The 11678-nt window shown below is 51.8% G+C and overlaps 1 protein-coding gene across 1 annotated transcript in view; it reads right to left on the bottom strand.

Moving 5' to 3' along the window:
• Positions 1 to 1909: 1909 nt before the first annotated feature.
• The window catches only part of ZMAT4 (zinc finger matrin-type 4), a 30349-nt gene continuing 20580 nt past the window's right edge, over positions 1910 to 11678 (bottom strand). Inside the window, exons 4-6 of the mRNA XM_018085803.1 lie at positions 11120 to 11347; positions 7616 to 7712; positions 1910 to 2352 (exon numbers count right to left, since the gene is read on the bottom strand). Coding sequence (XP_017941292.1) covers positions 2337 to 2352; positions 7616 to 7712; positions 11120 to 11347 — 341 coding nt within the window. The 3' untranslated portion in view covers positions 1910 to 2336. The remainder of the gene's footprint in view (positions 2353 to 7615; positions 7713 to 11119; positions 11348 to 11678) is intronic.

The following is an 11678-nucleotide window of genomic DNA, read 5'->3' as shown; positions in this document are numbered from 1 at the left end:
CCAACACATAACGTGGCACATCTGCACCAGAGCCTAGAGAGCTGCCTTATTACAGGCAACAAACTCTAATAAAACACATCCAAAAGATTACAGTTCCAGTGTTAACAACCACATTTCCAGCTGTCTCCCACTGACAGCACTATTCCAGTTAGCACTGCTCTGCAAAGTTTGTGTGGGGTGACACCCAGCCAGACTGATGACAAGTTATTGAGATTTACTTCCTCTACAGAACATCTTGCACAGAATTTTAAGCTGGGAAAACATTTGGCCAGAACAAAACTAAATTCTGTAATGTATAGATAGATGGAATGCATGAAAAACGCAGAGTGCGTGTTTGGTTTCTTTTTAATTAAGAAAATACATGCAAGTGTTTTCACCCTTCAGTTTAAAGTAACCCTGGGGGACACAGTGGTTGCACTGAACCATTTTCAAAGTTCTCTGATACATCCACTCTCAGTGTTTCAGCCTGGGGTGGTTGGACCAGGCTCAACATCAGAGATCTGGCAGCACTTCTGCAGGGATCACTGACTTACCACGAGGAGATTTGTCTTTTTATGTCTTGCTTTGAAGGCCTAATAAACTTAGGAAAAGCAAGAGATTAGAAGGATTTAGGAACCAAAGCCTGATTGACTGGACCAGGACAATATTTGCAACAAACCCAAATGTTGCACTGCTCTGTCACCCCAGGAGAGCTGGGGGGATGTGATGGGGCACCTCACCCTCACTCACCTGCTCCTCACTCACCTGGGCTGTGTGGGAGGTGGGATGTGGGACGTGGAAATCCCACTGGCAGCGCTGACCCTCCTGCTCTGAAGGGCCACAGGACAAACCTCCCACCCGAGAGGTGCTGGAGGGGCAGAAAGTCTGGATCTTCCTAAATTAGAGACAGGACCTCTGCCTTTACTCATCCTCTTAGACCAAGCAAGCCACCAGCTCCGGGCCAGGTCCCAGAGCCAGGGCAGGAGGACAGCCAGCCTTGCACAGGCTGGGAGCAGAGGCCAGGTCTGACCCAGCTCACTGCAGAGCTGTCTCCACACCTGCCTGGGGAAAGAAATTGTGCTTGTGCTGTAATTAATTTGCTGCAATTAGCTTGTAGCGATTACTAGAGCACACAGTTAGAGGATTTTTGTTTTTCTCTCCTGACAAAAACTCCTCTGCAGCCCCCTGGGTGCCGCCTGGGGGAGGAGGACTCTGGGGGAAGGAGGCTCAGAAGAGTCAGCCCTGCACCCGCATGACTGATGTGCCCTATTTCTGTAAATCATTCTCTCTGTAAAGAGGCAGTTTAGCTTCAGGAACACTGGCAGCTTGTGTTATTACCCAAAACACAATAAATGAAACCACCCCACAGCTACGAAACCCAAGGAGATGTTTACTCATCTGTGAACAACCCATTCTCCTCCGCACACGAAAGGCAGCGATGCGAGAGCGCAAATTAATCACACAGAGCCTCTGCAGTGGCTCCCACCGGCCCCACGGAGCGAAGCAGGTGATGCTGAGGCACCCCTGACCCCTCCCTTGGCGGGACCAGGGGCTCAGGCACAGCCCAGGGGCCGAGGCTCCCTCCCAGCAGAGCTCCAGGATGCAGAGCAGTGAAGGTCAGTCCTCTGCCTCGGCTCCTTCTCTCTGCTCAGACTCCCAGAGCAGGAGAGGGACGAGCTGCTGCTGGCTGCTGGGCACAGCAGCTCCAGCCTCGGCCTTGCATCAAAGTCCACCAAGCAAACAGCTTCTGTCGAGCCTGCAGGAATCCCACCAGCAGGGAAAAAAGGAATTTACCCTTTCATTTCAGTGTTCTTTGCTCATGGAACCATTTGTTTCTCCAGAGACAAAGAGGGAAGGAAAAAGCTCATCCGTTACACAGTCCCTGTGATTCACTGCTGTTGCTCTTTATGTTGACACAAACCATGCTGGAGAAGGTGAAGAAAGTGTGTTTATTTCTGATTGAAGACTGATTACATCACTATCATGGATAATGTAATAGAATAATCTTATGCTCTTGGGAGAAATCTAAGAATAAATATGAAAAAGTAAAATAGTTTGTTTCCACTGTCCCTGAAGATGACTGATGAGTAAGTGCTGTATTTACAGGATAGTTATCATACTCTAGACTCTGTGCTGAATAAATATTGTCCTGAAAGGGTAAAAAAATCCATCGAAATATTTTAACTCACCACAAAATTAAAAAAAAAAATCCATGTATTTGTCCAGAGCGAAGGTTAGTTACATGTTAATTATTGAATCCACACGGGATCATTGTCCAAGGAAGCCTCCTCTCCTGCTGACCCGCTCCTCTCTGCAGAGGCAGCATCAGTGCTTGTCCTCGTCCCACTGACCAGCTACTACTGGTTCTTCAGGCTGCAAGAGAGAACCAAGGCCACAGTCACACTCCATCCTGGTGCTCCCTGTCCCACTCCATCCTGGTGATCCCTGTCCCACTCCATCCTGGTGCTCCCTGTCCCACTCCATCCTGGTGCTCCCTGTCCCACTCCACCTCTGCCCGTGCACTGTCCCCCCGTGCCTGGGCAGAGCTGAGGGGACCCAGCATTGGGCAAACCCACAGTTCTCCACAGAACCACCAAAGAAATGCTTTATGTGATCCAAGGGGAGACTTCAGATCTAAAAAAAAAAATACATATATAAATAAACTCTTTCCATCTAAAGCATGTTTGCAATTTTAAGGACTTTTTTTTTGCATTTTGTCAAAGAAAATCCCCATAGCAATTCAGAAAAAGCATCCTTTCTCTAGATTCTGTACTTGAATTTAAGAGCCTCACAAACCCTGCCCAACCTGCCCCCTCCATGGCCCAGCTGATGAGAATTGGAATTGGTGTTGGCAAGCTCAGGTTTGTGCTTTGAGCACTCAGCCCAGTGTTTGGGCTTTACATTAGAAAAATTAATCTGTACACCTGACACCGTGACACAAAGTTGCACAGGCCATTCTGGGGCTTTCAAATTATGATCAAAACAGAAGATATCAAAGATATCTTATTTTCACTTACATTAAAAGGGAAGGGAGGCAATTTAGATCTATAATGAGAGAAAGTATTACACACTCTCTTCACAGGCAGTGCAATTATTCAGCTGCTCTCTGGAACTGAAACAATGACAAATTAAAATGCCTTTCAATTCTATCTACCTCTTATAACTATTCATCTTCTGGAGCTGCTATTGATCTAAAGGCTTCTTTAGGCATCAGACACCACATATTACAGAAAGCACATGGAAATGTTACTCTTACCAACAAAAGCTGCAGCCACCAAGGTAAGAGCAAACTCATTTGGCTCGGGTGTGCAGTGCATGGTAGGACTCGGGCATTTACCCTAATTTCCAGAAACGTGTTGGAAATCCTTTATCAAAGAACCCATTCCTTCTGGGTGAGGATGCCCAGGAGGAGCCCGACCTTCTGGCACCGGAGACAGGGCTGGAAACACCCAGAGGGAACAGAAACCCTGCTTGGCATCAAACGTGCCCCAAATGGAGCTGCCCAGGCTGTGCCAGACACACAGACCCCAGGGCGAGCTGCAGCCACAACAGGCTGTCAATATTTGTTCACACCTTCCTAAGCAGGCGGGAGAAGCGAGGCAGACGCAGCCATGGGGAAGGCTGACATTTCTCCAGGCACGATATTTACAATATTTTGATTAGCTCTGATTCCTGGATAGCCGAGCAGCTTGTGGTGATAAATGCCCTGCTCCAATTAGACATCTGGGTTCTCAACCAGGGGGAAAAAAAGGAAAGAAAAGGAAAGAGGAAAGAGCCCACCCAGGCCAGGACAGTCCACCCAGGACAGCCACCCTGCTGTCCCTGCTCCTCAGCAGGACATCGACCATCTGGGCTTCCACAGGGTGCAGCCCAAAGTCAACGAGGGGCTGTGCAGGAAGGGCTGCAGAGCCACCTCCCCGACTGGGCATGACCATTCCCAACTCTGCAGAATTCATTTTGACCACTACATTGGTTTTACCCCAATGACAGCTGCAGGATCGGGTCCCCTCTCTGCAAAAGCCCTAAAATTAATCAGGAACCTAGAGCTGGAAAGGGAAACCCAGACGTGTATGAGCATCCAGGAAAGCGTAAATGAGTGGTTATAACACCCCGGAATACATTTGTGAGCTCTAGATGTGGCAGAGAGGCCTGGCTGATCAAAGAGACAAAATGAAGGCGAGAAGAGAAAATTCTTCTTTATGGAAGTGGTAATCATTATCCCCACACAGTCAGACTCTTAATTACTAGGGCTGGATCTCAGCCTCCCATCACTGACAGCCCGAGTGGTGGAGGACAGCTCCCAGCTCAGCTCCCAGCTCAGCTCCCAGCTCAGCTCCCAGCTCAGCTCTCCCTCCCTGGCACGTTATTGCAACGTGTGATGGATCCACAGCCAGCCCAGGGATGGCCCTGACCCCAGATGTGGGTCTGGGCTCTGTGGTCTGCCAGCACCACCTCTGGTCCTTCGACCCACCCGCCCTGAGGAGCTGCCTCAGACCCAGGCCCAGGCCCTCTGGAGCATCTTCCCCAAACGCAGCTATTTTGTCCTGGCCTCAGCAACGTCCCAGCCCGTCCCCAGCCCGTCCCCAGGCCCTGCCAGGAGGGAAATGCTTTTTGCAAAGCCCCAGGGTAAGCATTCCACACAAGCATTGCTCTGACCCGTGGAGTTGGAGGATCCTCTGGCTCCTTCCACAACTACCTGGGACCTTCAATCCCTGTTGTTCGCTGCAAATCACTTTGAGCAGCTGATTTCTCCTCTTTGCAGTTTACATAGAGCAGAAAAGAGGGAGGTTTTGTTTCTGCCAGCCCACGGCAAGCAGCGAGGAGCCAGGCTGGCACGTGCTTCCCTCCCAACCCTTTGGAGGACACCTTCACAGCTGGCATTTTGGCTGCTGCTGGTCCCCCCAGGACGGAGCTGCTGGTGCCCACCAGGGCTCAGCCTGGCACCCTGCCCAGCACTGCTGCTCTACTGCTCCTCTGGGGGGAGGAGGGAGGGAGGAGATTAAAAAAAACCCACATCTATTTCTGGAAAGCAAGTCAAACAATGACTCAATCATCTCTACGCAGTTCATAAATCCCTAATTAAAGGTTTTAGTGCTCCTCCCCGCTGCAGATGTTCCAGAGTCCATCCACATCCCAAAACCTGCTCCGTGCATCTCCCGTCAGAGCCCGAGCAGAGCACGTTCCCACACGTTCAAGGTAGCATTTTACCTTAATTTTCAAATACACAGCTCAAGTACCTGCACCCTGGAGAAAAAGATGGGAGCTGGCAGATGTATCTGCTTTGCATATTCACTGGCCGGAGGGATAAGGACTGGCTCAGTATTAGCTCCCTCCTCCTGCATCTTTTATTCAACACCAAAACACAAGCCCAGACACTTCCAGCTTCCCCCCCAAGCCCTATTTTCCCTGTTCTGGTCAAACAAACGTAGTCAGAAACATTTGGGGAAGCCCCCGAAATTCCTGTGAACAGCTCAGCCCTGCCCACCAGACTGCCCAGGACATGACCCCCAAATTCTGTGCTGCCCACGGAGCTGCAGGACCCCCAGCCCCGTGTGGGGCAGTGACAGGGTCCTGGGAACACATCTGCCCAGTATTTTTTGGGTGGTACCAGCTTCCACCTTCCCTGCTCACCTGTCCAGGAGCAAAATCCCTGTCTCCCTTCATCCATTTCCCTCACAAACTGCTGCCCCCTTCTTCGGGTCTGTTTAGTTTTTAATTATATGAAGTATGACAGCTACATAAAATGTTTTGTTGCCTTGGTAACTGCAGTCCACTGGCTTCAGCCTGAGTTACGAGGCAGAGGACAGTCTTGACATTAACCAACAATAATGAGAACAGCAGAAACCAGTGGGAAAACACTGGCCAAGGTACAAGGAGGGGACAATCCTCACCCACCCCCAGTGCAGAGCACCCTTGGGAGCCACGGTGCTGCAATGGCCCAGTGGGACATCATGGCTGTGGAAACTCAGCAGAGGACCAGGTCTGGATTTCCAGATTCTCTCTCTTTGTATAGAAGAGGTAATTGCTCAGAGAAAGCTACAGAAACACAGATGCAGCCCTGCCAAAATCCATTGTTTGCACTGCCCAGCACATCCCTTTGCACTGGGAACGGGCTGAGCTGAGGGCACACGTGCCATTAGTCACTCCTACAACAGCCACAGCACTCCTACAACAGCCAGGCACTCCCACAACAGCCACAGCACTCCTACAACAGCCAGGCACTCCCACAACAGATACAGCACTCCTACAACAGCCACAGCACTCCTACAACAGCCACAGCACAAATAACTTCCCCAGGTGTTCGTCCCCAGCACTAGAAATTAAGATTTCTTCATCTCTGCTAATTGCAGGAGGCTGCACATCAGAGCAGGTGTGGGGATAACCCAGAGGACCAGGCACCCTCCTGGCACTGCAAAGTGGTGGCACATCTTTCTGCACATCTCTATTTCCCATCCATGAGGCTGCTGTGGTTTGAGATGAACTCCTTTATCCTTCACAGTAATACCAGCAGCAACCACAGCAATAATCATACAGGCTCAGAAGGACTGGCAGGGGAAGGATAAATTCCAGCTCTGGGCCCAGGCAGCTCAGCACAGATGCTCTCATTCCAGGTTTCCCATGGGAAGAGCTCTTGGCTCTATTTTCCAGCAGTGGGAATTTGCTGCACTGGGTACAGACCCCAACCCTGTCCACACTGTCCCCACTGTAACCTGGTCAAGCAGGGACAGCCCACCAGGGAGAAGTGCTGGAGGAGAAAGGGAGATGGAGGCAGCAAAGGAGCTGCTGAAGGTCCCAGACTGCTCCTGGCACAGCCCAAAGCCACAGCTCTGCCTGGCCCCTGCCCTCTGCTCCACAACAACCTGCACTGGCAGGTGTGCTGGGTCACCACATCTGACAGACATTCAAAATCCCTGAATAAACAGGGCAGAACTCACATGAATAATAAGGAATCTGTCAATAATAATCTGGGAAGGTCCAACATCATCTGGGGAAGGGCTGGGTTTATCCTTTGCTGGCTTAAGCCAAATGAGCCATTAGTGGTTATTGCTGGTTCTGCTCATCCTGCTCACCTTTCAGACTGCCCTCAAAGCTACCTGCAGCACTTCAGGTACATCCCTTTATATTCTTCTCCTAATCTGGGCAGTCCTGAGTGCTCCAGCCTGAAACAGTTCCCAAAGCTCACATGTAAGTGCATTAAGAGCGATTAGTTTATTAATCTACTCTCTGGTACCATGTATCTTCATCACTTCATTTTAATAATTTGTACTAATTGACAGAGCAGACTCCCCCCAGTTCTCGGAGCTGGGTAATGCATAATTGCTCTAAATCACAGCAAAAACAGTTTCACTGGGAAACACCTAATCCCATTCCACTCCCGGTGTCTCTTCTGAGGTTTCACACATGAAAGAAGCTGCAAACTTGGTATCATTAGCCACAGGCCAGCAGGACTCCAGGAAGCCCATGTGTTCCTCCAGCTGGAGGGGCCTCTGTGTTCCCAGAGCCCCCCGAGCCCAGCCCAGCCCCCAGAGCCCCTCTGCTGACCAGGCTGCCGGAGTGCAGAGTACCAGGACAGGCAATCCCAGCCCAGCAGCCCCAGCCTGGCTGGAGCCCAGGGGAGCAGCGTGACAATACCCACTTGGTCTGATGTTTGGAGCCCTTCAGGTGCGCGTGGTACTGCTCTATGGAGTTCAGGGTGACGCTGCAGACGTTACAGGTGTAGCTGCGCTTCAGGCCTGCGGAGAAAACCCAGAGTGTTCATCAACCAGGCTCTGGCTGTGCAACAACCACCTCCAGGACACCAGCACCACCAGAACTCCACCCCACTGGAGCTCACCAAAGCTGCTACTTGGCTGAAACTGGTTCCATAAAACTGAAGCTCAACCCCACGGGCCATCTGCAATGGGAAGGTGGTCCCAGCCTGAGCACTCTGTGCCAGGAGCTGCTGGGCTCTGGCTGTGCTCACATTCCCTTTTGCATCCTCATGACACATCAGCATTCCCTCCCCTGCAGCGTGACATGCATTCATGTAAAATTGAATGTCCTCCTATCCCCATTAAATGAAATATTAACAAGCCAAGTCATTAATGTCATTCTGCATAAAATGCATTAAAACCCATTCCAGGGGAGTTCTTGTTAAACTGCTTCTTACTAACCACAAGTGACAGAACAGAATGAGAAGTATTTATAAGGCACACAAAGAAATTATGAGACGAGATAGAAAATGAAACTCAGCTCTTTGCCTGATTCTGCAAGACAGCATCTGCAACACTGCCAATACACCTGAGAACACAGAGGCTCCAGGTGACAACATCCCTGTGCCCTTGTCCTGCTGTACTGCAGAGGCTGCTGTGCTTCCTTTTAGGGATTCAGGGCACCTGTTGCAGAGTTGGACTCAGCCCCAGCAGCAGGCAGAGTCCATTACAAACCACCTGCCCCTGTGGAGCCAACCTGCCTCGGAGAGGGGACACGAGAGCTCGGCCATGGGGGATACCAGACATGGACTGAAACTGGTGAGGTGTGACCTGACAGACAAAACCTGCCATTCTCCCTCCCTGTGCTTGGCACAGGCTGGGGAGGGCGAGAGCTGCCAGATGGAGCCGTGCCAGTGCCTCTGCCCGAGCCACTCCTGCTGCTGAACAGGCACTGCCTGTGGGGGCAGAGCCTGGAATTGAGGTTTGGTACCCACCAGGTTTTGTCTTTCAGGGTTCAGGGGCAGCCAGGGGAGGCAGCTCTGCAGGAACAGAACTCCTAATTTCTCCCTCTTTCAGTCTATGCCCACATCCCTCCCTGCCCAGCAGGAGCAGAGGGGGTTCCAGGCCAGCCCTGGGAGCAGGGGGACCTGGAGCAGCTCAGTGCCACAGCTGGAAAACAGATGGAGCTGCTCGGAGAGAGAGAGCTGGACCCTGCCCTCCACTCAGCCCAGAGATTTGTGCCTGTGCACTCCCCTGTGCTGCAGCTTTAACTCAACACACAGCACACACTGCAGAAATGGTGCTCATTTCTCCTTTTTCTTTTTTTCCCTCCTCTTTCTCATTTCTGAGAAGAAAATAAGACTTCAAAATTGCAAGATGAGCACTTGGTGAGAAGAATCAATGTTTTTGTTTCCTATAAATATCAGTTGTCCAAAAATACATCTCTATTCTTATTTCTCCAAATACACGTTCATATTTATCAATAAATATTTTATTACAGCCATTATCACAACATCAAAGGCTGCTGAAATGTTGTACTTCAACTGACACTGCTTATTCCAGGCTCACACAATGCATCAAATGTTCGTCTCCCACACTAGTCAAAATAGAATTAATATTTAAGCTGTGATGGGAGAAGCCACCAGGGATGCAGGGGAAGGGGATGACTTTGCGTTCCAGGGAAAACTGAGGCAGCCACTGCCTTCAACACCTGTAAGGATCTGCTCTGGGCTGGCAGCTGAGTGCACCCAGGAGAGCATCTCTGGAGGGACAGAGATGGACAGATGGACATGGCCTAGTTAAGAAAAAGTGGAAAAAAGCTTTCCCAGCTTGGCAGGCTCAGGGATGGGACAGGCTCAGGGATGGGACAGACTCAGGGATGGGCTCAGGGATGGGCTCAGGGACAGCCCCTTTGGCTCCCTGGCTGTGCACCTCCCTGGTGCTGGGGAGCACCACAGGCTGCAGCCCCCAAAACAGCACCCTGGAGTGTCCAACCAGAGGGCCAGAGCTGTTCCCCTGCACCAGGCACACACACAGCCAGGACAGCTCTGCTGGCCCCTCTCCTGCCACCCCCACTCCGGAGGGACCACACTGGACCCAGCTGCAAACCCAGCCAAGCACAGCACCACGGGAGGGTAAAAACCAGCGGCTGCTGAGGCTGTGAAGGCCTCCAATTTCAACTCTCCCGGGCACAAGCTAAATGACTAAAACACCTCACAGCTGATTTATTTACAGTTAATGACATCCTCGGCCACTCTGGAGCTTGGCACAGTTCAAAGCACCGAGCACTTCCATGTTATTGTCCCAGGTTTTATTCCCACATCCTTCCAGTAGCAGGCAGTGACTCAGCCCCATGAATCATTGATGACACTGTGAGTCACACTAGGTAGCACAGGAGGATCTGGATAACCATTACAAGGTTTATGAGAGATCAAGAAGTGCACAATATATTGTATAGTCATTAGTATCTAAAGGGAAATTATTTCATTTAGCAAGGGAAAAAAAACCCAGGTATTTTAAAATGTTATTGCAAAGCCTCACTGGCAAACCAGACCTCTCTCACATGGCTCTGAGTCAAACCTGCCCTTCTCCCTCAGCTGCCTCGGTCTGCACAGGGGATCAGAACCCAGACCTCAGAGACAAGAGGCTCGTGCCTCTCCTGTGCCTGCCCCTCAGAGCAAAGCTGTGCTCTGTCAGGATTCAGTCCTGGACACGGCACAGATCACAGCTCGGGAGGGCCTGGGGGTCCCGGGGGGCTGTGGCTCTGCTCTGCACGAGAGCAGCTCCCAGAGGGGTGCAAAGCCCAAACCTGTGTGACCCCGGGGTGCAGCCCCCACAGGGACCCTACAGGTGCCAGAGCCCCTCCCCGTGGGGCCAGCACAGAGGGACAGACAGACAGACAGACAGACAGAGGAAGGCTGCTCTCCTTTCTGCAGGAACACAGAAAACTTGTGTTTAACATCCCTGCAGCAAGTGCTCAGCTCTCTGGCTGTGCGGCCCCAGGGCCACCGCAGTGTTTTACAAGCACTAATTAAATCACAGCAGACAGCTCTGTCCCACTCTCCATCAGGGACATGTAGGGAGTGCTCTGCCTCCAGCAACATCCTCCCATCCCCTTGTCCCCGTGGGGCCAAGCGCTCCAACGTGTTCTCCTCTCCCAGGGATGGGCCACACTGCTCGAGGACAGGCGTGTGTGCCAGTGGAAGGGACTATTTTAGGAGGAGGCAGAAGAGATCCCTAGGAAACAACTCCGAAAGGATGCTGCTAACACTGCAGGCTGGCACCCTGGAGCAGGGGATGTTTTTTCACAGCAGTGGGAACCTCACGAAGCAGTAAGGGGACCCCGGGGTCCCTGCACCACTGGAGCAGGGGAGCAGTGACCACAGCGGGCCAGGGTCACCGGACCCCACGGGGGGCAGGTCCCCGATCTCCACGTGCCGCTCCCTCACCTCTCAGCTCCCCCAGGTCCAGGGTCTTGCCCAGCTGCTCCAGGAGGTCAGCCCTGGCCGCGTTCTTCTTGTGCTTTTTGCCGTCGTAGTGCTGCTGTGCCATGAGGGGGTTGTTGAACCAGGCTGTGCAGAGCTGGCAGTACCTGTCCGAGTCCCGGCGCTGCGGCGGCGACGGCACCGCCGGGGCACTGTCCGTGTGCGGCGCCTTCAGCGAGCCCAGGGCGGCCTCTGCAGAAAGGACACGGCCAGACATGAGCTCTCCAGGCTCGTGCTGCCGCCTGAGTGGCAGCAGAGCCCGAGGCAGATCCCACATTAGACACGGGGAATAATTAGCAGCAGTTACGGGGTCCCAGTGGATATTTTGGATGGCACTGCTTGGAAATCTACCACTTCTCATTAAAAAAAGCAGCATGAAAGGACAGCCCGGGACTGTTCCTCGGCTTTCTGCGTTTCAGGAGCTGGGGAAGGAGGATGCTCTCAGTTCAGTTACACTTCTTACCACTGTTGTGACTAAATCTGCTAAACTTATCCTGCTTGAATTGCTACTCCAAGGAAAAAT

Source organism: Manacus vitellinus, unplaced genomic scaffold (assembly GCF_001715985.3).
Source record: "Manacus vitellinus isolate BGI_N305 unplaced genomic scaffold, ASM171598v3 scaffold_87_pilon, whole genome shotgun sequence".
NCBI classification, from domain to species: Eukaryota; Metazoa; Chordata; class Aves; order Passeriformes; family Pipridae; genus Manacus; species Manacus vitellinus.
Note: the sequence above shows the minus strand (reverse complement) of the source record. Positions and strands in the feature narration are given on the sequence as shown.